We start from the raw sequence: 26021 nt of genomic DNA on the forward strand, positions 1-26021 counted from the left end.
GTACAGAGTCAATGTGCGGGGGCACCGGTTAGTTGAGGTAATATGTACATGTAGGTAGAGTTATTAAAGTGACTATGCATAGATGATAACAACAGAGAGTAGCAGCGGTGTAAAATAGGGGGAGTGGTGGGCAATGCAAATAGTCTGGGTAGCCATTTGATTAGATGTTCAGGAGTCGTATGGCTTGGGGGTAGAAGCTGTTTAGAAGCCTCTTGGACCAAGACTTGGCCCGCGGTACCAGTAACAGAGAGAATCGTCTTTGACTAGGGTGGTTGGAGTCTTTGACAATTTCTAGGTCCTTCATCTGACACCGCCTGGTATAGAGGTCCTGGATGGTAGGAAGCTTGGCCCCAGTGATGTACTAAGCCGTTCGCACTACCCCCTGTAGTGCCTTGCAGTCGGAGGCTGAGCAGTTGCCATACCAGGCAGTGATGCAACCAGTCAGGATGCTCACGATGGTGCAGCTGTTGAATCTTTTGAGGATCTGAGGACCCATGCCAAATCTTTTCAGTCTCCTGAGGGGGAATAGGTTTTGTTGTGCCCTCGTCATGACTGTCTTGGTGTGCTTGGACCATGTTAGTTTGTTGGTGATGTGGACACCAAGGAACTTGAAGATCTCAACCTGTTCCACTGCAATCCCGTCGATGAGAATGGGGGGTGTGCCCGGTCCTCTTTTTCCTGTAGTAAACACTCATCTCCTTTGTCTTGATCACGTTGAGGGAGAGGTTGCTGTCCTGGCACTACACGGCCAGGTCTCTGACCTCCTGTTGTCGTTTATCAGGCCTACAGTGGTAGCACTGTTGTGTCATCGGCAAACTTAATGATGGTGTTGGAGTCGTGCCTGTCCATGCAGTCATGAGTGAACAGGGAGTACAGGAGGGGACTAAGCACGTACCCCTACCCTTCAGGTAGGTAACAACGGCCCGTCAGGAAGTCCAGGATCCAGTTGCAGAGGGAGATGTTTAATCCCAGGGTCCTTAGCTTATTGATGAGCTTTGAGGGCACTATGGTGTTGAACACTGAGCTGTAGTCAATAAATATCATTCTCACATAGGTGTTACCGGGGCGGCAGGTGTGGTTAGAGCATTGGACTAGTAACCGAAAGGTAGCAAGATTGAATCCCCGAGCTGACAAGGTAAAAATCTGTCGTTCTGCCCCTGAACAAGGCAGTTAACCCACTGTTCCTAAGCCATCATTGAAAATAAGAATTTGTTCTAAACTGACTTGCCTAGTTAAATAAAGATAAATAATAAATAAAAAATAATAACAATAAATGCACTAGACTGTGTAGACCGTACACGACTAAACCCAAAGGATAGACAACCGGCAAATGCATATGGGGCCACAATGTCTAATAGTGATTGCAGTGCTAGTTAAAACTGCAGTAGGATAGTCCTCCTCACAGGCGACTGAATCAGCGAAGACCATGCTTGGTGAATAGCACTTGTTTGATCTTTGGGAGTAGGTCACATGAGAGGAGAGCTGAATTGCTCATGGGAGATAAAGGTGAGGGACAAGAATGAATCAAAGGATTGTAGTTTATGAGGTTAGAAAATGACCATCCTTACCGTTTAAATAATGACAACAACTAGGTTAAGGATAGAGACATTGTTATTACTTTGATTAATGATAGCCAACGCTCCCTGTACTGGAACGACATGCTAGTAGTGGTAAAGCTATATGCTACCGCTAGCTAGCAACAGTTCTACTTGTTGTAGCTAGCTGCGAGGGTTGCTGCGTTCTAAGTAAAGTTGGGAGTTATTTTACAGATTGCATTGATGGTATCACATTTATATAACTAAACTGTCACCAGCTGTGATTATGTACCTTAAGTACGGAGAAAGTGATTAGCAGACGAGTTCTGATTGGTTTACCGTTTAGTACTTGGCAGCGTTTGCCTGTCCAGTTAGCGAACATAAAAGTAAGTATTTAGAACAAATGTGCAACAGCCACAATAAAGATACCTCAACTAGCAGGCATAAAAGAAAGACATTACTTTCAAGTTAAATTTCAAGTTAAAAACTTTCCATTGTCAAGCTTTAGAAAATATACATTTGTCTTTGGTTTACAATTGTATCACCCTTACAAACTTGAGTTCGATATTGAAATACAATTTCAAGTATGAACACAGTGGCTTCGGAAAGTATTCAGACACCTTTAATTTTTCCATATTTTGTTATGTTACAGCCTTATTGTAAAATGGATTAAATAAAAAAACGTCAACCTACACACAATACCAAAGCGAAAACAGCTTTTTAGATTATTTTGCAAATGTATAAAAATAAGACTAATACCTTGTTTACATAATTATTCAGACACATTGTTGAGACTCGAAATTGAGCTCAGGTGCATCCTGTTTCCATTGATCATCCTTGAGAGGTTTTTACAACTTGATTGGAGTCCACATGTGGTAGTCAATGGAAAGGCACACACCTGTCTATATATGGTCCCACAGTTGACAGTGCATGTCAGAGCAAAAACCAAGTAATGAGGTTGAAGGAATTAGGATTGTGTTGAGGCACAGATCTGGGGAAGGGTCCCACAAATGTCTGCAGCATTGGTCCCCAAGAACACAGTGGCCTCCATCATTCTTAAATGGATTAAGTTTTGAACCACCAAGACTCTTCCTAGAGCTGGCCGCCCAGCCAAACTGAGCAATCGGGTGAGGGAGGTGACCAAGAACTCGATGGTCACTCTGACAGAGCTCTAGAGTTCCTCTATGGTAGTGGGACTGGGAGACTTGTCAGGATTGAGGGAAAGATGAACGGAGCAAAGTACAGAGAGATCATTGATTAAAACCTGCTCCAGAACACTCAGGAACTCAAGACTGGGGCGAAGGTTCACCTTCCAACAGGACAACGACCCTAAACACACAGCCAAGACAACACAGGAGTTGCTTCAGGACAAGTCTCTGAATGTCTTTGAGTGGCCCAGCCAGAGCCCGGACTTGAACCCGATCAAACATCTCTGGAGAGACCTGAAAGTATCTGCGCAGCAACGCTCCCCATCCAACCTGACAGAGCTTGAGAGCATCTGCAGAAAAGAATGGGAGAAAGTGTGCCAAGCTTGTAGCATCATACCCAAGAAGACTCAAGGCTGTAATCGCTGCCAAAGGTGCTTGAACAAAATACTGAGTAAAGGGTCTGAATACTTATGTAAATGTAATATTTCAGTGTTATTAATAATAAATTAGCAAACATTTCTAAAATCCTGTTTTTGCTATGTCATTATGGGGTAGTGCGTGTGGAATGATGAGGGGGAAAAAACAATTTAATCAATTTTAGAATAAGGCTGTAACCTTAGAACAAGGGATCTGAATACTTTCCAAAGGCACTGCAATTTCTATATTTTTTAAATTATTTAGTTCATGTATCTTTCCGATAGTAACGCCAATCTAGAATCAGTTGTTAGCAATTAAATGGTTAGTGTATCCAAATTACAACATTAGTTAAAATGGTTTACTACTATTATAAGGGTAGGAAACCATCTAATTTAAATCATTTGGGCTAACTATCCCTTCAACATTGTGTTTTGGCTCCACAATGAGGGTTGTTATTATACCAATGCTGTACTGTATAGGGTTGATGTAGCATTGTCTGCATATTTGTCTCGACTGAATTGCAGTTTTTATTGTGAGAGCTCTTGTGAGAAAGATTTCCAATGTTTATTACAAACTTAACAATTTTTCTGGTGATATCAATCATTTCTTCCCATGTTGTCTTTGTTTGGCCAGATATGTGATGATGTACCATATCTCCAAGAGGGCAGGCTTCCTCTCCTCCTCATTCATCTCTACCAACTTCATCACATCCGAGTCTCCTACTCACTGGATATTCAGGAACACTGCCTTTCCCTGCCAACTTAATATTAACTTTACACTAAAAAACGAATAGATAATTATACTGTTCGTAATAAAGAAAAATTATCAGCAGCAGTAAAGGACTGTGAAACCTGAAATACATTGAAATGTTTAAGATTTTATTTTCTAACAAAACCGTCTCAGTATCATTTTACAAAAATATTTTCTGCTTCGACACAACAGGCCAACATGACAAAGTTGTTCACCGGATCACATTACTGAAAGAACTACTCAGTTCCACAAATTAAAGATATTTTCTCATTGACAGTAGCATAGTGATATCAAAGATATAACTAACCCAAGATTGAACAGAGCCTGTAGTTTCCAACGGGAGCAAATTAATCCGAGTGGGCAGGACAAGCACAAGCTAGTGAGATCCCATTGGCACGTTCTAGCATTTATTTGCATATTTCTGTTGCCTATTCTAAAGTGTGGGTGTGCAATAACTCAATTCACCCTTGCACTCCTAAACAACTTTTTTTCAAACTTTGGCAAAGGGTAAAGTCTACAAAATGCAGTCCTCTCAAGTTGGTTACAGATTGTAGTTTTAGAAACAGAAAACTGTATGGACATAAAATGTTTGGTTGTTGAGATAATTGGCAGAATGTCGGCCAAAACCATTCTGCTCCCACTGCCGGCCTCTGGGTTTCCTCTTATCTGTGGTAATGTTTGGTAATATGTGGTAATGAGAGGAAACATAAACCAGATATTTTGCATTTATACATCCAGGTCCATTCAAATCTGAATTCCTCAGAACTAGATAATATGGCCTCGGGTTTATCTTTTGATTTCCAGAATACGTAATACTCTACGTACATTTGGTATTGCCATGCGTCATGTACAATATACATGTACAGTCCCAGTGCATTTTTTATCCAGTCATTTGAATTACAAACCTGAAGCAAAGTTTTAAAATAAGAGTCACTCCCGACATCACATCTCCTCAAAAGAACAGGTCCTCTGTGAAAAACAGTGACATAAAATGGTGTGGACCATTTCACTGCCCCGTGTGCCACGACATAACATGAGGTTATGGAAGTGTCTCTGTGCATCACACAGTTGTCTCGTGTTCCGTAACAGGTGTGGGAGAAGTGGGAAGAAAGTTCAGCCTCTCCTCTTCTTCTTCTTCTGTGTAGACGGCCTGAACATTACTTTGCTTGTGTTGTGCAGGTGGACATTCCTGGATGATTGGCTATTCGTACAAAAACATACACTATAAACAACTCACCAAGAGTTAATTCACCTTGAGATAAGATAATGGGTAATGTTAAGTACCCTTGATACAATAGCACGTAGTGCCTTCAGAAAGTATTCATACCCCCTGAATTCAAAATGAATTAAATATGTTTTTTTCTCTCACCCATCTACACACAATACTCCATAATGACAAAGTGAAAACATGTTTTTAGAAATGTTTGCTAATTTATTGAAAATGAAATACTGAAATATTCCATTTACATATGTTTTCACATCCGAGTCGATACTGTAACAATAAAATGTGTAAAAAGTAAAGGGGTGTGAATACTTTCTGAAGGCACTGTAGCGTTGTTGAAATGTCTCACACAGACCCAAAACAATAGAACTTGAGTGTTGCTAGCCATAATGACAAAACAATATAACATATTTTAACTGAAGCCAGAGGTCAATCATTGACGAAGGTGGGTTTTCCACAATGGACTTTTAAACGTTTGTCTGCTGTACACACTTGCTGAAAGTGCAGTGTGGAAATCTTCTTATCTGCAATGATTGAATTCCAGCCTATCTTGAATGCATAGCCCCCTCTGCTATAAATGCATCAGGGGAACCTTCAGGAAGCAAACATTGTGGAATGCTGCAGATAGAAACGTCATGAATGGAACTGACGTGATTCCTTATTCTACACGCCAGACAAACATAACATATTTCTATCCGAACGTTCCATTATGTTGTGCCTGCTGAATGCAGCCCTGTGTTTACTGCAGCCCTGAGGACCAGACCTTATCCAATAATTAATACTTGTTCTTGTTGCAAAACGTTTTGTTGCTTTTTGATGTGGTTTCCACTAATGAACACAATCCTGAACTGTGAGTGTGATGAGCCCATGTGCTCTGTTGACTTACCCTGTGCCCCAGTGGGGTGGCGCAGCACAGATTTTGTTTGAGGTTATCTGGTACGAAGAACAGCATGTTGCCCAACAGAGGATACAGAGTGCCTGGGGTCACATCCTCCTCTTTCATTGGTCCTTAAATTAAAGATAAAATCCAACCAATTAGATTAATTTAATTCAGAATCTGTTGTGAAAAGTATTGGTCTAATTTACCAGACAGAGATTAAGTGTAGTCCCTGATTAAAAGGCACGCTCAATGAAGAATCTCAATCTCCATTGAGCATGCTTTTTAGTCCAGGAGTAGGTTTAATGTGTCTGGAAAACCAGCCCTAATTGCATCTTCTATGGTAATGATCAAGAGCTCTCCCCTACCTGTGAGAAAGCTAACAATCAACCCTGTGATCACCACAGTGAAAGAGCTGAGAGCACTGTACCACATGAAGGATAAGGAGTAGAATCTCTGCAGACCCATTGGTTGGCTAAAGAACAGTTGAAAGACATAGTTAAAATAAAATCACAAAATGTATTACAAATTTGCATCTACAGTGCCTTCAGAAAGTATTCATAACCCTTAACTTATTCCACATTTTGTTTTGTTTCTATGCTTGAAAATATGGAGAGTGGTACTCAGTAATGTGTTCTATTGGATTTGATCTAAACATTTTGTTTTCAGGACAAAAAGTAAATTGCTTTGCCACATTTTTTGCAGTATTACTTTAGTGCCTTGTTGCAAACAGGATGCCTGTTTTATTCTGTACAGGCGTCCTTTTCACTCCTGTCAATTAGGTTAGTATTGTGGAGTAACTACAATGTTGTTGATCCATCCTCAGTTGTTTTCCCCTAACATCACAGCCATTAAACTCTGTTACTGTTTTAAAGTCACCATTGGCCTCATGGTGAAATCCCTGAGCATGTTTTCTTTTACTCCGGCAACTGAGTTAGGAAGTACACCTGTATCTTTGTAGTGACTGGGTGTATTGACACACCATCCAAAATTGTAATGAATAAATTCACCATGTTCAAAGGGATATTCAATGTCTGCTTTTTTGTATTTTTACTCCTCTACCAATAGGTACCATTCTTTGCAAAGCATTGGAAAAGCTCCCTGGTCTTTGTGGTTGAATCTGTGTTTGAAATTCACTGCTTGACTTAGGGGCCTTACATTTATTAAAAAATCATGTTAATTAAGGATCAGACTCTTTTAAAAATTTCGACGAAAATGACATACCCAAATCTAACCAGGCTCAGGACCTGAAGGAAGGATATGCATATTCTTGATACCATTTGAAAGGAAATACTTGGCAGGTTGTGGAATTGTTAAAATAATATAGGAGAATATAATACATTAGATAATACAAAGAAAAACCATGTGTTTTTTAGTATTATTTTTGTACCATCATTGTTGAAATGCACGAGAAAGGCCAATATACGACTTAGGAATCTAGGCACAATTTAGATTTTGGCCACTAGATGGCAGCAGTGTATGTGCAAAGTTTTAGACTGATCCAATGAACCATTGTATTTCTGTTCAAAATGTTTTATCAAGACTGCCCAAATGTGCCTAATTGGTTTATTAATAACTTTCTAGTTCATAACTGTGCACTCTCCTTCAAACAATAGCATGGTATTCTTTCACTGTAATAGCTACTGTAAATTGGACAGTGCAGTTAGATTAACAAGAATGTAAGCTGTCTGCCAATATCAGACATGTTTATGCCCTAGGAAATTTTCTGGTTACTTACAACCTCATGCTAATTGCATTAGCCTACGTTAGCTCAACTGGCACGCGGGAGACCCACTGATCCTGCAGCGGTTTTAAACACTTATTGCACACTTATTATGTGACTTGTTAAGAGCACATTTCTACTCCTGAATGTATTTAGACTTTCCATAACAAAGGGGTTGAATACTTGACTCCAAACATTTCAGCTTTTAATTAATTTGTAAAAATGTCTAAAAACATAATTCCATTTCGACATTATGGGGTATTGTGTAGACCACTGACAAAAAAAATATATACAGTGGGGAGAACAAGTATTTGATACACTGCCGATTTTGCATGTTTTCCTACTTACAAAGCATGTAGAGGTCTGTATGTATTTGTATCATAGGTACACTTCAACTGTGAGAGACGGAATCTAAAACAAAAATCCAGAAAATCACATTGTATGATTTTTAAGTAATTAATTTGCATTTTATTGCATGACATAAGTATTTGATCACCTACTAACCAGTAAGAATTCCGGCTCTCACAGACATGTTTGTTTTTCTTTAAGAAGCCCTCCACTCATTACCTGTATTAACTGCAACTGTTTGAACTCGTTACCTGTATAAAAGACACCTGTCCACACACTCAATCAAACAGACTACAACCTCTCCACAATGGCCAAGACCAGAGAGCTGTGTAAGGACATCAGGGCTAAAATTGTAGACCTGCACAAGGCTGGGATGGGCTACATGACAATATGCAAGCAGCTTGGTGAGAAGGCAACAACTGTTAGCGCAATTATTTGAAAATGGAAGAAGTTCAAGATGATGGTCAATCACCCTTGGTCTGGGGCTCCATGCAAGATCTCACCTCGTGGGGCATCAATGATCATGAGGAAGGTGAGGGTTCAGCCCAGAACTACACGGCAGGACCTGGTCAATGACCTGAAGAGAGCTGGGACCACAGTCTCAAAGAAAACCATTAATAACACACTATGCCGTCATGGATTAAAATCCTACAGAGCACGCAAGGTCCCCCTGCTCAAGCCAGCGCATGTCCAGGCCCGTCTGAAGTTTGCCAATGACCATCTGGATTATCCAGAGGAGGAATGGGAGAAAGTCATGTGGTCTGATGAGACAGAAATAGAGCTTTTTGGTCTAAACTCCACTTACCGTGTTTGGAGGAAAAAGGATGAGTACAACCCCAAGAACACCATCACAACCGTGAAGCATGGAGGTGGAAACATCATTCTTTGGGGATGCTTTTCTGCAAAGGGGACAGGACGACTGCACCGTATTGAGGGGAGGATGGATGGGACCATGTATCGCGAGATCTTGGCCAACAACCTCCTTCCCTCAGTAAGAGCATTGAAGATGGGTCGTGGCTGGGTCTTCCAGCATGACAACGACCCGAAACACACAGCCAGGGAAACTAAGGAGTGGCTCCGTAAGAAGCATCTCAAGGTCCTGGAGTGGCCTAGCCAGTCTCCAGACCTTAACCCAATAGAAAATCTTTGGAGGGAGCTGAAAGTCCATATTGCCCAGCGACAGCCCCAAAATCTGAAGGATCTGGAGGTCTGTATGGAGGAGTGGGCCAAAATCCCTGCTGCAGTGTGTGCAAACCTGGTCAAGAACTACAGGAAACGTATGATCTCTGTAATTGCAAACAAAGGTTTCTGTACCAAATATTAAGTTCTGCTTTTCTGATGTATCAAATACTTATGTCATGTAATAAAATGCAAATTAATTACTTAAAAAGCATACAATGTGATTTTCTGGATTTTTGTTTTAGATTCCGTCTCTCACAGTTGAAGTGTACCTATGATAAAAATTACAGACCTCTACATGCTTTGTAAGTAGGACAACCTGCAAAATCGGCAGTGTATCAAATACTTGCTCTCCCCACTGTACATTTAAATAGAATACTTTCAGATGATCTGATTATTAGTTGTTGTTTGCCTCTTATGACACGTACATTTTATTTTTATTGAGCTTTTCATGATACACTAAGACTCTTACCTGGATGTACTAGTAGGCACAGCAGTACTATTGAGTGCAGTCCCTATGGCTGTGGTGATGTTTTCTGAGAGTTGTACAGCAGTGCAGTTGAAATGAGACACAGCAGCAGGACCACCAGAGGTACGGGTTACGATGCTCCCGATGCCCACCCAGAAGGCCATCACCAGGCCTGACCCCAAACCCGCCAGGGCACCCTGGAGAAACACAGTACCTCAATCAATCAAATGTATTGATTGAGTCTTGACCTTTTTACATCAGCAGTTGTCACAAAGTGGTTTTAGAGTAACCCGGCATGGCGCTAAGTTTGATTCCCACAACGAGCGAGCGGTTGCATCTGCACTCGGTCCGCAGGTAGTATTACATTTCATTACATTACATTTCATTATAGTACAACGGTTTGATTTGTCTAATCTTAGCAATTTCTTCTTAGCTAGCTACATAGCCGTCTTTGTATCATAGATAATTGCGTAATTATCGTATTTCGTCGTCCTAACGCAGTCTACACTGCCCTGCAGCTAGCCAGCTAGCTAACGTCCACCGTTAGCTAGTCCACCGTCTACCGATTAGCAGCACAACTATTACACTCAACTGAACGACTTGATTAGTGTAGTGTTAGCTAGCTACATAGTTGTCTTTGCTGTCTTCATATCCAAGATAATTGTGTAGTTTAGAGTGTGTAGTTTTAGAGTGATTATCTTAATTTACCGAGGTTAGCTAGCCAGCTATTTGTCGTCCTTAACGTAGGAGACTCTGCTAGCTAGCCAACAGCTAGCCAACGTCTACCGAACAGAACTTCTGCACTCAACAATCCGGTCGCATTTCGCTTCGCTCCACAGGTAGTATCACATTTTTCATTTCATTTCATTACAGTACAACGGCTTGATTTGTTTGATCGTAGCTAGCTACATAGCTAGCTACATAGCCGTCTTTGTATCAAAGATAATTGTGTAGTCTAGAGTGATTTCCTAGGTTAGCTAGCCAGCTATTGTCGTTTTTTTTAACGCAACGTAACGTAATCAACACTGCTAGCTAGCCAGCTAGCCCCGAATAGCAGCACAGTAGAAACTATTACACTCAACGGAACGACTTGATTAGTGTAGTGTCAACAACGCAGCCAATGCCAGCTAGCCTACATAGTCAACAACGCAGCCTCTGCCAGCTAGCCTACTTCAGCAGTACTGTATCATTTTAATCATTTTAGTCAATAAGATTCTTGCTACGTAAGCTTAACTTTCTGAACATTCGAGACGTGTAGTCCACTTGTCATTCCAATCTCCTTTGCATTAGCGTAGCCTCTTGTGTAGCCTGTCAACTATGTGTCTGTCTATCCCTGTTCTCTCCTCTCTGCACAGACCATACAAACGCTCCACACCGCGTGGCCGCGGCCACCCTAATCTGGTGGTCCCAGCGCGCACGACCCACGTGGAGTTCCAGGTCTCCGGTAGCCTCTGGAACTGCCGATCTGCGGCCAACAAGGCAGAGTTCATCTCAGCCTATGCCTCCCTCCAGTCCCTCGACTTCTTGGCACTGACGGAAACATGGATCACCACAGACAACACTGCTACTCCTACTGCTCTCTCTTCGGCTGCCCACGTGTTCTCGCACACCCCGAGAGCTTCTGGTCAGCGGGGCGGTGGCACCGGGATCCTCATCTCTCCCAAGTGGTCATTCTCTCTTTCTCCCCTTACCCATCTGTCTATCGCCTCCTTTGAATTCCATGCTGTCACAGTTACCAGCCCTTTCAAGCTTAACATCCTTATCATTTATCGCCCTCCAGGTTCCCTCGGAGAGTTCATCAATGAGCTTGATGCCTTGATAAGCTCCTTTCCTGAGGATGGCTCACCTCTCACAGTTCTGGGCGACTTTAACCTCCCCACGTCTACCTTTGACTCATTCCTCTCTGCCTCCTTCTTTCCACTCCTCTCCTCTTTTGACCTCACCCTCTCACCTTCCCCCTACTCACAAGGCAGGCAATACGCTCGACCTCATCTTTACTAGATGCTGTTCTTCCACTAACCTCATTGCAACTCCCCTCCAAGTCTCCGACCACTACCTTGTATCCTTTTCCCTCTCGCTCTCATCCAACACTTCCCACTGCCCCTACTCGGATGGTATCGCGCCGTCCCAACCTTCGCTCTCTCTCCCCCGCTACTCTCTCCTCTTCCATCCTATCATCTCTTCCCTCTGCTCAAACCTTCTCCAACCTATCTCCTGATTCTGCCTCCTCAACCCTCCTCTCCTCCCTTTCTGCATCCTTTGACTCTCTATGTCCCCTATCCTCCAGGCCGGCTCGGTCCTCCCTCCCGCTCCGTGGCTCGACGACTCATTGCGAGCTCACAGAACAGGGCTCCGGGCAGCCGAGCGGAAATGGAGGAAAACCGCCTCCCTGCGGACCTGACATCCTTTCACTCCCTCCTCTCTACATTTTCCTCTTTCTCTCTGCTGCTAAAGCCACTTTCTACCACTCTAAATTCCAAGCATCTGCCTCTAACCCTAGGAAGCTCTTTGCAACCTTCTCCTCCCTCCTGAATCCTCCTCCCCCTCCCCCTCCTCCCTCTCTGCAGATGACTTCGTCAACCATTTTGAAAAGAAGGTCGACGACATCCGATCCTCGTTTGCTAAGTCAAACGACACCGCTGGTTCTGCTCACACTGCCCTACCCTGTGCTCTGACCTCTTTCTCCCCTCTCTCCAGATGAAATCTCGCGTCTTGTGACGGCCGGCCGCCCAACAACCTGCCCGCTTGACCCTATCCCCTCCTCTCTTCTCCAGACCATTTCCGGAGACCTTCTCCCTTACCTCACCTCGCTCATCAACTCATCCCTGACCGCTGGCTACGTCCCTTCCGTCTTCAAGAGAGCGAGAGTTGCACCCTTCTGAAAAAACCTACACTCGATCCCTCCGATGTCAACAACTACAGACCAGTATCCCTTCTTTCTTTTCTCTCCAAAACTCTTGAACGTGCCGTCCTTGGCCAGCTCTCCCGCTATCTCTCTCAGAATGACCTTCTTGATCCAAATCAGTCAGGTTTCAAGACTAGTCATTCAACTGAGACTGCTCTTCTCTGTATCACGGAGGCGCTCCGCACTGCTAAAGCTAACTCTCTCTCCTCTGCTCTCATCCTTCTAGACCTATCGGCTGCCTTCGATACTGTGAACCATCAGATCCTCCTCTCCACCCTCTCCGAGTTGGGCATCTCCGGCGCGGCCCACGCTTGGATTGCGTCCTACCTGACAGGTCGCTCCTACCAGGTGGCGTGGCGAGAATCCGTCTCCTCACCACGTGCTCTCACCACTGGTGTCCCCAGGGCTCTGTTCTAGGCCCTCTCCTATTCTCGCTATACACCAAGTCACTTGGCTCTGTCAGAACCTCACATGGTCTCTCCTATCATTGCTATGCAGACGACACACAATTAATCTTCTCCTTTCCCCCTTCTGATGACCAGGTGGCGAATCGCATCTCTGCATGTCTGGCAGACATATCAGTGTGGATGACGGATCACCACCTCAAGCTGAACCTCGGCAAGACGGAGCTGCTCTTCCTCCCGGGGAAGGACTGCCCGTTCCATGATCTCGCCATCACGGTTGACAACTCCATTGTGTCCTCCTCCCAGAGCGCTAAGAACCTTGGCGTGATCCTGGACAACACCCTGTCGTTCTCAACTAACATCAAGGCGGTGGCCCGTTCCTGTAGGTTCATGCTCTACAACATCCGCAGAGTACGACCCTGCCTCACACAGGAAGCGGCGCAGGTCCTAATCCAGGCACTTGTCATCTCCCGTCTGGATTACTGCAACTCGCTGTTGGCTGGGCTCCCTGCCTGTGCCATTAAACCCCTACAACTCATCCAGAACGCCGCAGCCCGTCTGGTGTTCAACCTTCCCAAGTTCTCTCACGTCACCCCGCTCCTCCGCTCTCTCCACTGGCTTCCAGTTGAAGCTCGCATCCGCTACAAGACCATGGTGCTTGCCTACGGAGCTGTGAGGGGAACGGCACCTCAGTACCTCCAGGCTCTGATCAGGCCCTACACCCAAACAAGGGCACTGCGTTCATCCACCTCTGGCCTGCTCGCCTCCCTACCACTGAGGAAGTACAGTTCCCGCTCAGCCCAGTCAAAACTGTTCGCTGCTCTGGCCCCCCAATGGTGGAACAAACTCCCTCACGACGCCAGGACAGCGGAGTCAATCACCACCTTCCGGAGACACCTGAAACCCCACCTCTTTAAGGAATACCTAGGATAGGATAAAGTAATCCCTCTCACCCCCCCCCTTAAAAGATTTAGATGCACTACTGTTCCACTGGATGTCATAAGGTGAATGCACCAATTTGTAAGTCGCTCTGGATAAGAGCGTCTGCTAAATGACTTAAATGTTAAATGGGATCACATTCACATACTAAAAATGTATGCCCTCACTATATACATTGAGTACTTACAGTAGAGTTAGCCCAAGGAAAGAACATCCCGAGACAGAAGATGCCAAGAAGAGGACCACCAACCATTCCAAAGATTTTGAAAGCAGCCTTGAATTTAAATAAATACAAAAATGTCAGAATCAAACATAATATTTGAGTTTTAACTAAATACAGTAAGTTATTCCAATATATCAAATGTTGTCCTTACTTGCAAAACGGAATCACTCATCAAGTGGGTTAAATAGGCCATAGCCAGGCACATCAGTCCATATGAACATGCTAGTTCAGAAACAGAAAAAGTAAATGTCACTCTTTAATGTTGATATTATATGAGTGACGTCTTAGAAAACATCTCACAGGTAAAGTGAGGAAAGCATGATGTAGAACTTACAAATAAGTTAAGAGACACTGCCAACAGTGAGCAGGGCCCCGTTCAGAAACAACCCCTAGTCCCTACCCCATAGGCACTTGATCTGATCTACTGTACATGAAGAGGCTGGGTCCTAGGGGATAAGGTCTAGGGGTTGTTTCTGGACAGGGCCCAGGAGATCTCAACGTACCCAGTCCCTTGGAGAGCAGGGTGGCCCTGGCCTCTGTCATGGATGAGCAGTGTGGTTTGATCAGGTCCTCCAAGGTCACTGTGGCCAGAGAGTTAAAGGCTGACGAGATGGTGCTGTGGAGACAAACATGAAACTAAGTGTCAACACCAAAGCACCCTTCTGATCCTATGCTTCTGCTTGTTCTGGATGTCTAGGCTGGGTTAATGTAAAGCCCTTTGTGACGAAGGGTGTTAAAAATATTGATTGATTGACATACCTGAGAGCTGCACTAAATACGCAAGCTATAAACAGTCCAGACAGACCAGGTAGATCCTGCAGCATGTCCATAACAAAGTATAACACCATCTGTGGATAGAGAACACATAATGGTTGGTGTACTGTAGGTAAGAGTGTGGCACTAGCTACACCAGGTTTGTGGGTTCAATTCTCACTGGAGATCACAGACACAAAAAATGTATGCACTCACTGTACTGTGGGTACATTTGTATAAAAACATCTGCTGACTGCTAAATTGCAGATTACTTAACCCACAAGCTACAATACTCTAATGATGTCTGAAAGAGCAAAATAATAACACTCACACACTTCTACTGACCTCATTTTTTGATAAGTTGCCTATTTTGTGAAATTGGTCCTCCCCACAGTAACGCGCAAACATGACCAGCCCCATGACACAGCTCAGAGCTAGAGCTACCTGTAGAAAGGGAAACACCATGTAGCAAGACCTGCAGAATCACAACGTATTAAAATAGGTCAGTATCCATACCATTACAATGGTATTACCACATGATTCCATGTGTATGTACTGTAATGTGGTGTTGTGTATGGAGTGTGGTACATGCAGTCTTACATGATGGCTTCCCGCTCGGTCTTGGAGCTGAGGTATCTCTGGACCTGGGCCTGGTTGACCCCGTACAGAGACAGCATCAGGAAGATCCCTCCCACTCCCAGGGTCCAGAATGTGTACCTCTCCGTAGGGTCAGGATTCAGGCTGTAGAACAGACATGACAAGAGGGAGAACATAGAATTGGAATATTAGAACTGAAACATTTATTTTTTATTTCACCTTTATTTAACCAGGTCGACTAGTTGAGAACAAGTTCTCATTTGCAACTGCGACCTGGCCAAGATAAAGCAAAGCAGTTTGACACATACAACAACACAGAGTTACACAAACATGCAATCAATAATACAGTAGAAAAAGTATATATATACAGCATGTGCAAATGAGGTAGGATAAGGGAGGTAAGGCAATAAATAGGCCATGGTGGCGAGGGTAATTACAATATAGCAATTAAACACAGGAATGGTAGAATGTGCAGAAGATTAATGTGCAAGTAGACATACTGGGGTGCAAAGGAGCAAGATAAATAAATAAATACAGTATGGGGATGAGGATGAGGTAGTTGGATGGGCTATTTACAGATGGGCTATGTACAGGTGCAGTGATCTGTGAGCTGCTGTGACAGCTGGTGCTTAAAGCTAGTGAGGGAGATAAGAGTCTCCAGCTTTAGTGATTTTTGCAGTTCGTTCCAGTCATTGGCAGCAGAGAACTGGAAGGAGAGGCGGCCAAAGGAAGAATTGGCTTTGGGGGTGACCAGTGAGATATACCTGCTGGAGCGCGTGCTACGCGCTGCTAGGTGCTGCTATGGTGACCATTGAGCTGAGATAACGCGGGGCTTTACCTAGCAGAGACTTGTAGATGACCTGGAGCCAGTGGGTGGAATTTAAGATGTCCTTAAATCAAACTTTTAACAGGATTGCCAGTCATCGCTTGAATACATGAAGATAGTAACCAGTCTGTCTACTCACTCTATGCCAGAGATACGGTTTCCCTCCCAGACCTTCCTCCAGACCTCTGCTAACCCTCCCGTCTGCTGGACCCCCACCACGATGACCGCCAGCTGGCCAGCAAACATCACTATGGTCTGGAAGACATCTGTCCAGATCACTGCCTTCAGGCCTCCCTGTCAGGACCAGGTACAACACAGAGGCATAGAGCCTATTATCGTATAGGCTTCAAGCTTATAATGGCTGATGTTACATCTAAAGATATAGAGAAAAAAAGGACACTTCGCAATGACATTTCATAATGTCAACGTTAAACTTTTTTTTTTCATGAGTACATTTGATTTGTACTTTAGATTGTCGTATTTCCAGTCATTTTACCATTGTGTAATAACAGCTTATTTACAAACTCTGAAAATAACAAAGAACAACTTACCAGAGTAGTATACAGTGTACACACCAGTCCAGTGGCCAGTACTGCTCCCCATAGATCAAAGCCAGTAACTATAGGGAAGCATGGAACCAAATTAAGCAACCTTTACTCATTCATAATGTGCATTTTGCATAATTCTAGATAACCTACTCATGGCACAAAACACAGTAACATTTCCAATTTCCCAGACACGGATTAAGCCTAGTCCTGGACAAAAAAAAACTCTTTCAACTGAGAATGTCCCTTGATGCATTTGAGTCCTGGACTACGCTTAATCTATGTCTTGGAGACAGCCATAACCCGCCATTAAAGTGTTAAAACTTATCACGGTCTGTAAATCCTAAAAGCAAAGCCTAAATTACTGACCTGCATTGAGTGCTAGGGCCGGAGTGTACACACAAACACCCATATAGATGACCTGCAAGAGATAGCAGCAGTCATATCAGTGGAAAAACTGATCATCAACAACATTTACAAGTTCTTTATTTTACTTGTTTATGTCTTTATTATTGCATCTGGTATGTATGGACCTTACTGTCTGAAAGATGAAGGTAAGTGTTCCACAGATACGCACTGGTTTGCTAAAGCGCAGTTCCAGATACTGAAAAGAAACAATACTATCACTAAGTGACATATACACATCAGTATATTCAGAATGTATTTATTCATTATTTATTTCCCTACCAGAAACCAATACTATGTAAACTCTTTAGCAGGGTTTAAAAGCTAGGCCTATACATTTCAACTGGTATTAGCCTACATATTTTAATTCCAAAGACTTCTCTCCATCAGGGGTTAAGTTTGCAAAGAACCTACAAGTACGTACCTGGTAAGCGCTGGTAAGATGCAGCCTGTAGAACACAGGAATGAAAACATGTGCTGGAATTAATAGGCCCAAGATGTAAGCACAGCCTATGAACCAGTACTGACTGCCATGGGTATAGATCTCTGCCGGCACGCCCACTATAGCCACCGCTGACTGAAATGTAGCGATAAGTGACAGGGATACAGGAAGGCAGCTCATGCTCCGGTCGGCTAGCAGGAACTCCTGAGTGGTGCGCTGCCGACCCCCTGACAGGGCGTAATACAGCCCTATGCCCGTGGATGCCACCAGCAAGAGGGCAAATATGACATAGTCGATAGTGGTGAAGTGCATTCTTTCCAAAGGATCCATCTTGGAGCCAGTGATCAGGATATGGCTACTGTGGCTAAATGGGATGGAGATGGATGTGGAGGGGACGTCTCAGCGGCGTAAGGGGAGAGTCTTTGCCCAACAGCCTTGCACAGATTTCAGATACACTGTAATAAAATATGGGGGGAAACATGTTGATTAACTCGGAATGCTGCCTTTATTGGTAACTACCTAACTAACTACTCCCTCAAGAAACCCGAACTTGGTTTGAGTATGATGAATTAGGTCAACGTTATTGTTTGCCACAATAAATCTATTTAAAGCACACAGTCATTTCAAGAAGCTTTCACATACCTCTCCTTCAGCCCAAAACATCCTTCTGGAAAAGACCATTTGACGAGCAGGATAAATTGCCTCCACAAGCTTTCAGATCACCATCTTTACAAAGGGCAAGTGAGAAGAGATTTTCCATTACTGCCATTGCATTGCAGTTGTCAGCTTAACTGCATTTTTAAACAAACAAAAAAAACTTTTAAAATGCTATTTGGAGAACGGCAAAAACAAGAAAAATATTATCCCAGCCATTATCACCTTGATGGCCATTAGTTAATACACCTCAGTTGAACTACAAACACACAGCCTATTAGGTATACAACTGTAATGTTATAGCCCTGAAAATATGAGAAATTATTCACACTGACATGTAGCATTAGCGCGGAAACAAATACGTAGGACATTTTTAGAGCTGTAATGTTTGCATTTTAATGTAGGCCTATAAAAACATGAGACGTGGATATTTTCATATTTAATATACACTGCTCAAAAAAATAAAGGGAACACTTAAACAACACAATGTAACTCAAAGTCAATCACACTTCTGTGAAATCAAACTGTCCACTTAGGAAGCAACACTGATTGACAATACATTTCACATGCTGTTGTGCAAATGGAATAGACAACAGGTGGAAATTATAGGCAATTAGCAAGACACCCCCAATAAAGGAGTGGTTCTGCAGGTGGTAACCACAGACCACTTCTCAGTTCCTATGCTTCCTGGCTGATGTTTTGGTCACTTTTGAATGCTGGCGGTGCTTTCACTCTAGTGGTAGCATGAGACGGAGTCTACAACCCACACAAGTGGCTCAGGTAGTGCAGCTCATCCAGGATGACACATCAATGCGAGCTGTGGCAAGAAGGTTTGCTGTGTCTGTCAGCGTAGTGTCCAGAGAATGGAGGCGCTACCAGGAGACAGGCCAGTACATCAGGAGACGTGGAGGAGGCCGTAGGAGGGCAACAACCCAGCAGCAGGACCGCTACCTCTGCCTTTGTGGAAGGAGGAGCAGGAGGAGCACTGCCAGAGCCCTGCAAAATGACCTCCAGCAGGCCACAAATGTGCATGTGTCTGCTCAAACGGTCAGAAACAGACTCCATCAGGGTGGTATGAGGGCCCTGATGTCCACAGGTGGGGGTTGTGCTTTTACAGCCCAACACCGTGCAGGACGTTTGGCATTTGCCAGAGAACACCAAGATTGGCAAATTCGCCACTGGTGCCCTGTGCTCTTCACAGATGAAAGCAGGTTCACACTGAGCATGTGACAGACGTGACAGAGTCTGGAGACGTTGTGGAGAACGTTCTGCTGCCTGCAACATCCTCCAGCATGACCGGTTTGGCGGTGGGTCAGTCATGGTGTGGGGTGGCATTTCTTTGGGGGGACGCACAGCCCTCCGTGTGCTCGCCAGAGGTAGCCTGACTGCCATTAGGTACAGAGATTAGATCCTCAGACCCCTTGTGAGACCACATGCTGGTGCGGTTGGCCCTGGGTTCCTCCTAATGCAAGACAATGCTAGACCTCATGTGGCTGGAGTGTGTCAGCAGTTCCGGCAAGAGGAAGGCAATGATGCTAAGGACTGGCCCGCCCGTTCCCCAGACCTGAATCCAATTGAGCACATCTGGGACATCATGTCTCGCTCCATCCACCAACGCCACGTTGCACCACAGACTGTCCAGGAGTTGGCGGATGCTTTAGTCCAGGTCTGGGAGGGGATCCCTCAGGAGACCATCCGCCACCTCATCAGGAGCATGCCCAGGCGTTGTAGGGAGGTCATACAGGCACGTGGAGGCCACACACACTACTGAGCCTCATTTTGACTTGTTTTAAGGACATTACATCAAAGTTGGATCAGCCTGTAGTGTGGTTTTCCACTTTAATTTTGAGTGTCACTCCAAATCCAGACCTCCATGGGTTGATAAATTTGATTTCCATTGATAATTTTTGTGTGATTTTGTTGTCAGCACATTCAACTATGTAAAGAAAAAAGTATTAAATAAGAATATTTAATTCATTCATTCAGATCTAGGATGTGTTATTTTAGTGTTACCTTTATTTTTTGAGCAGTGTAGATATATATATATATATATATATGCCATTTAGCAGACGCTTTTATCCAAACTTTTATCCATGACTTACAGTCATGCGTGCATACATTTTACATATGGGTGGTCGCAGGAATCGATTGCATTTTAATGTAGGCGGTGGGTCAGTAAGGAAGATGGTTCTTTGTTTATCCGGTTCCTCAGGGAACCACACATGGTGCCCCGACACCAAGTTTGGGAATCACTGTGCCATTTAACGTTAGACATACTTCATCATTCTAACGGATTAAGTAATACTAGCCAAAGCCCTTCAACCTTACTGCAATAGAAATATCTGCTGGCAGCTAGCCACTGGACTGACCTACATGGGTGAAGGTAGATTTAATTTCTTCCCGGTATGGGAATAATTAGATATATAATCCATATTCATTCAATAGCATCTCTGTGGGCCTAGTCGTAAAGATCTGTCATTATTTTTTATTTTTTTACGTATTACATTTTACCGTGGCATAAATACAACCAGTAGTGATGTTATCTGATTGTCAAACAATCACTTCAAAAGGCTCCTTTACTAGGCTATCTGCGCACGTTCATTCACTCGCAACATATTTCAAGCCTCCAAACAGTGGTAAATGGAAATAGACATGTTACACAAAACACCAAAAATCTACTGCTCTGTACGCACGCGTCTCGGTGGCGGCACCTAATCTCTGCCTTGGAAAAATGTCAAGTGTCCTCGTCGAACCACATCGCATTTGGGAGCGTAGGCTATATCCGTTTTCAAGTCCAATCGCTAATTTTCATACGGTAATGATAAATAATAGTGTAATAGCCTACATTTTCCTTTACATTCTGTTTTGTGATAGGCTCGTGTATTATTGGTACGGCGTACCCCAACTATTTATTTGGCTGTGGTGCCGTACCAGAGTACTTTCACCCTTGCGTATCCTGTATATAAGCGACTAATTACCAGTTGTGTACTCATTCTCAGAGAATCGGATATGGTTTGTGTAGTATATCATAACATATATTATTTACTCATAGCCTAGCAGAGTGGCCTGGAACCATATAACTAAAACACATCCCATGACTGAGACTTAGGGGGCTATTACTCAAACATACTTCTGCATTAACCCAGACACATTCTGTCCAGGTCAAAAGCACATTCTAACCACAAACCAACTGTAAAGCACCAAACACAATGGTCGGACTGAAGTTATCACATATATCCCCATCAAGGCAGGGAAACTCCCTCGCCTGAAGCAGCAACGGTTAGTCCCAGTTCCCCCTATCGCCCCCTAACTCATGGCCTCTTGACACATATCTTGACACACACATTGACACGCACGTACAGTATAGCGCACGAACGCACACACACCCGACACTCATTTCAACTGACATCCCTGGACACACAAACCCCTTCTTTGACCACAGTCAGTTCCAGTTCCCCTTTTCTCAACCCTGACACACACAGACATCTCAACGCACACACACCCCACACTCAAGGCAACTGAGCAGGGGCCAGGATCAGAAAACTTCAAGAAGCACCAATGGGGCACCGGCAAAGGGTCGGACAGGACCTGCCTCCAACCTCCACCAACCAGTCAGATGACAGAACTACAAAAATCAACCTACGTCATTCTATGTTCAAATACCTTTGCACACTCTGTTTAGGGATCCTTTTTCAGCTGACTCCTTCTGAGCCAAATGAGAGGATCCGTGCACGCTTTGTATCAGATATCTTTACCTTTAATAAACCTGCCTTGAATCATACCATATCCACCTGGTCCAGCGTCTCAACTTGGTCTCTCTCCTCTAGTAACAGTACGTCAATCGAACATTTGTTTTGGATATATGTTGACACGGCCGCTGTCGCGGGGCGGTTTTAAACATGCCTCGTCCAGCATCTAGCAAAACACACTTTCAGCAGCGTCTCTTGTTGCCTACTTCACCGACTGAGAGATGGGGTAGTTCGTTTCACGTCTCAGGCCAGGCCTCGGCCTGTGCTGCTAGAGCAGTGGTTCCCAACCCTTTTCGGTTAGTGTGTAAGACCAACTTGAGTTTTGCTATGCCTGGAGTACCGTCTTCTCAGAGGGGTGATAGTACCCCTGGTTGGGAAAACAATGTGCTAGAGGGCAATATTGTGCAACCGCAGCCTGCAATTTGGGGCGTTCCTGCATGTGGCCATTCCCCAAATATTCATGCGTGTGACACTTTTGAATGTGGGTCAAAAGGGAAATAAACTTGCTCTCAACATCGTTACCTGACATACGGAAAACAGTGCGCGACAGACAGGGGCGAAGGACACGGTCTACCGGTGTCGCCACCAGTGCAGATGGGAGGCTGGGGAGACAGCACACTAGCTTACTGGTTAGCTAGCACACGGTGTCGCTCCCGCCGACTGTGTACCGGAGAAAACCCGTGTCACAGACGGGTGCGAATGTCGCTCCTGTTTCCCGCGAGCACAATAGACGGGAGGCTGGGGCGACACCGCGTGTTAGCTAACAAGTTGCTAGTTAGTTAGCACACAGTGTCGCCCCCACCTGCATTGTGCCGGACTAGCTGGCTTAGCTAGCACACAGTGCCTTTCACTCCCACCTGCCCTCGTTGTCGTTAACAGAAATGCGGTGACGAAGGACACTGTGTACGGCTATCGCCCCCGCCCTTCTTTTGCAGCCATCCAACGTTATTGTGCATAACGTCACCTACTGTACCGGAGCGACCCCGCCTGTCACCGTTCTTCTTCTATGGTGTAATGGCGTTCGCAACAATTGGTTCTGGATTCTGCCACCCACTGTGCGGGTGGATAATAAGGATCCCAAAAAAATGAAATAATGTGGGTAAAAAATCAATAAAATATCATACCAACTATCAAAAAACTAAACATAATCAACCTGCTTTTCTGTAAATTAAAAACATCTAAATCAGGTCCCTACACGGTCTGGGAAGAGTCCTGTGGGGTGGGACATATCCTAGCTACAATAGTCCTTGCCATGAACTCTTGGAGCCACAAAAACTTCTCGGCTGCAGATATAATGATGTTGAGCTTCTTGGACTTCTTAGACACTTGTGCTGTACAATTAGTCACTGTGGCTATAAATACCACAAAATCATCTTTCTTCACAATGAGTGTATCCAGATAAATCAATTGACTTAAAACACTAGCAACTGGTTGCAATGCATCCACCGCCATATCTTCAACACTTTCCTCTTCAACTCTCTTCACCGCCTCCACATAGGAGATCCGGTGCACAGTCCTGATCCTTGACATCTTGACCTCCTTCAGTCTGGAGTATGAACCCCACCACATTTTCCATTCACTGATTCTTCAATACACTACTTGTCCCATCTGCAAACATTTGATACGTGACCATATCCTTTACAATTCCCACACTGTAATGGTTGGACAAATGATCTCACCACACACACATCCAAGTTTCACATGTTCAGGTAGAGTCTCCTCAAACCACAATAATATTGATAGGCTTTTCTCCTTTGTTCTATTTACCATACGGGTCATTGCGAAGTGCCCTGACCACTCTTGGGATTTTCTGACTAAGGTACTCCTCATCGGTGGCTCCCGAGTGGCGCAGTGGTCTAAGGCACTGCATCTCAGTGCTAGAATTGTCACTACAGACCCTGGTTTGATTCTGGTCTGTATCACAACCAGCTGTGATCGGGTGTCCCATAGGCCGGTGCACAATTGGCCCAGTGCCTTCCAGGTTTGGCTGGGGTAGGCTGTCATTATAAATAAGAATTTGTTCTTAACTGACTTGCCTTGTTAAATAAAGGTTAAAAAAATCCAACGATACTCCAGCTATAACTCCTTTGGCAGGCGTCCTGCTCCGAAGAGGAATACAGGTACTTCTGACGTGTGCAATTTTGCCAGATCCATTGCACGCTTCTTCTGTTCTTCATCGACACAATTCACCAAAACAAGGCCGCTTCTAGTCACCTTTATTGAATCCACCTTTCCCACTGCTTTCTTCACAGTCCTCAATATTACAAGTGGATTTCCCAAATGAACCCCCTTGTCCAGAAAACACAGTCCAATAAGAAATGTATTATTGGAACAGTACTTTTCTTCTACAACTTTAGCTCATTTTGTTCCATTCTTTGATTTCACTATTTTTCATTCATTATCACACTCTTCACTTGCCGCACTTTCCCGCCTGATATATCTTTTTTATTAAATTACCAATACAGGGATAAAGAGAGGTTCCTGAAGATGCAGGAATACCGACATGCAGGAACGCCCCGAATTACAAACCGCAATTGCACCCTTCTTCGAGAGTGCGGAGTTATCCTTTTGAAAGCACGTGAGCAAAGAGGTTCTAAAACTTCAGGGAACGCTTGCGAAACAGACCAGGGGTTTGAGAAGTCAATGAGTAAAGTAAAGCTATGTTATTACTCCAACCTTGTGAAAGTGACACTTACATTTTTCGTCAAAAACAACTTTATTTGTAACTTTAATTTGACGGCCTACACATGCGCAGTTCGGCGCGAAACGGCCGTTTGACCCGATGACGTATCTTTGCGCATGAATTTAGCTAGATAACATCGCCTACAAGTGTGATCGGGATTTCTATTGGAGAAGCAGTTTTAGCCTATCTTCATATTGTATAGTATTTGGTGTGAATGTCCGCTAAAAAGACACATATATCGTGGACGCAGACGAACATACCTAACAAAAATCACTGTTCATGATTCCACTCGTTCGCAAAGAGTCGGGCGTGATTAGAAGTCGGTCAGATCAAGAATATAAGCGTTCTGAGGTTTGTTTAATCAATACTCGGAACAATTATTTATATGTTGACATGTATTTTATTTTATTTGTGTACAAAATACCGGTGTCCTCATACGTATGTATATACGGCCATGTACCATTGACTGTACATCTTACCTGTATAAGATGTGGTGCCGACAGTCAACTTCCAATCCAGCACTTATGTAAATCTATGTCCTGTCATCATGCATCGCGACAAAGTTGCATGCGTTGAAAACGTGGTTTACTTTGGACCAGGCATCATCTCCAAATCTGATGATAATTGTCCCATAGGTAATAAGCGAAAATCAAAAGCCTCTCAAAAAGCTTCAGAAATTCAAAAATGTTCTGAAGTTATCTAGAGATGGTTATCTGCAAAACGACACATGGGGATGACTCATCCATGTCTCCGTTGTTCAAGAATGTCACGTTTTGGTTTGTTAACAAACACCTAGAATATGATAAATTAGCATCTAAAGATACATCATTATTATTAACTTTTATCATTTAAATGTACCTCATTGATCATAAGAATGTCTTAGTTCTTCATTGAAAGCAATCCTTTATACATTTGTTGTCCATGATGATTATAGCGCATTTCTCTTGCAATTACTCATGCCTAGGAAGTGGGCTGGGTCATCGACAGCCAGTGGACACTATATAATACCCATAAAACCTAGCGGGAAAACCCGGTAATGGTTCCAATCATTTTTCAATTTTAGAACTACTTCATATAAGGTCTGTGTTTCGTGTAGGCTTACGTTTTGATAGCCATGTAATTCTCTAGGACAAGTTGAGTGTTCTCAATATATTCTCCTCGAAAATGCTAATTAGCAACAGAGAAGACTTCAGCAAGACTGCGAATTCCTGCACCTCATCTCTAATCA

General features: G+C 43.8%; 1 protein-coding gene and 1 long non-coding RNA gene across 4 annotated transcripts; one reads left to right on the forward strand and one right to left on the reverse strand.

Moving 5' to 3' along the window:
• Positions 1–1355: 1355 nt before the first annotated feature.
• LOC115145908 (uncharacterized) lies at positions 1356–4086 on the forward strand. The gene is made up of 2 exons (XR_003866070.2): positions 1356–1506; positions 3734–4086. It is a non-coding gene; the product is annotated as an uncharacterized LOC115145908 (long non-coding RNA).
• Positions 3958–25752, reverse strand: LOC115145906 (sodium-dependent multivitamin transporter-like). Of its 3 annotated transcripts, none has more exons than XM_065004104.1 (17): positions 25652–25752; positions 18350–18433; positions 17690–18162; positions 17399–17464; positions 17230–17281; positions 16867–16934; positions 16455–16609; positions 15493–15633; positions 15238–15367; positions 14899–14987; positions 14643–14755; positions 14291–14361; positions 14104–14190; positions 9672–9865; positions 6318–6424; positions 5959–6080; positions 3958–5051 (listed from the first exon to the last, which is right to left on the reverse strand). In XM_065004104.1, exons 3-17 carry the CDS (start codon positions 18035–18037, stop codon positions 4911–4913), a joined length of 1884 nt encoding a protein of 627 aa, XP_064860176.1. In that variant the 5' UTR covers positions 18038–18162; positions 18350–18433; positions 25652–25752; the 3' UTR covers positions 3958–4910. The 3 variants fall into 3 exon arrangements, with proteins under 3 accessions (XP_064860176.1, XP_064860175.1, XP_064860177.1); XM_065004103.1 differs by having other exon boundaries at positions 25273–25748; XM_065004105.1 differs by lacking the exons at positions 17690–18162; positions 18350–18433; positions 25652–25752 and having other exon boundaries at positions 17394–17431.
• Between the last annotated feature and the right edge of the window lie 269 nt (positions 25753–26021).

The sequence above is a fragment of the Oncorhynchus nerka genome, linkage group LG18 (genome assembly GCF_034236695.1).
Source record: "Oncorhynchus nerka isolate Pitt River linkage group LG18, Oner_Uvic_2.0, whole genome shotgun sequence".
Taxonomy (NCBI): Eukaryota; Metazoa; Chordata; class Actinopteri; order Salmoniformes; family Salmonidae; genus Oncorhynchus; species Oncorhynchus nerka.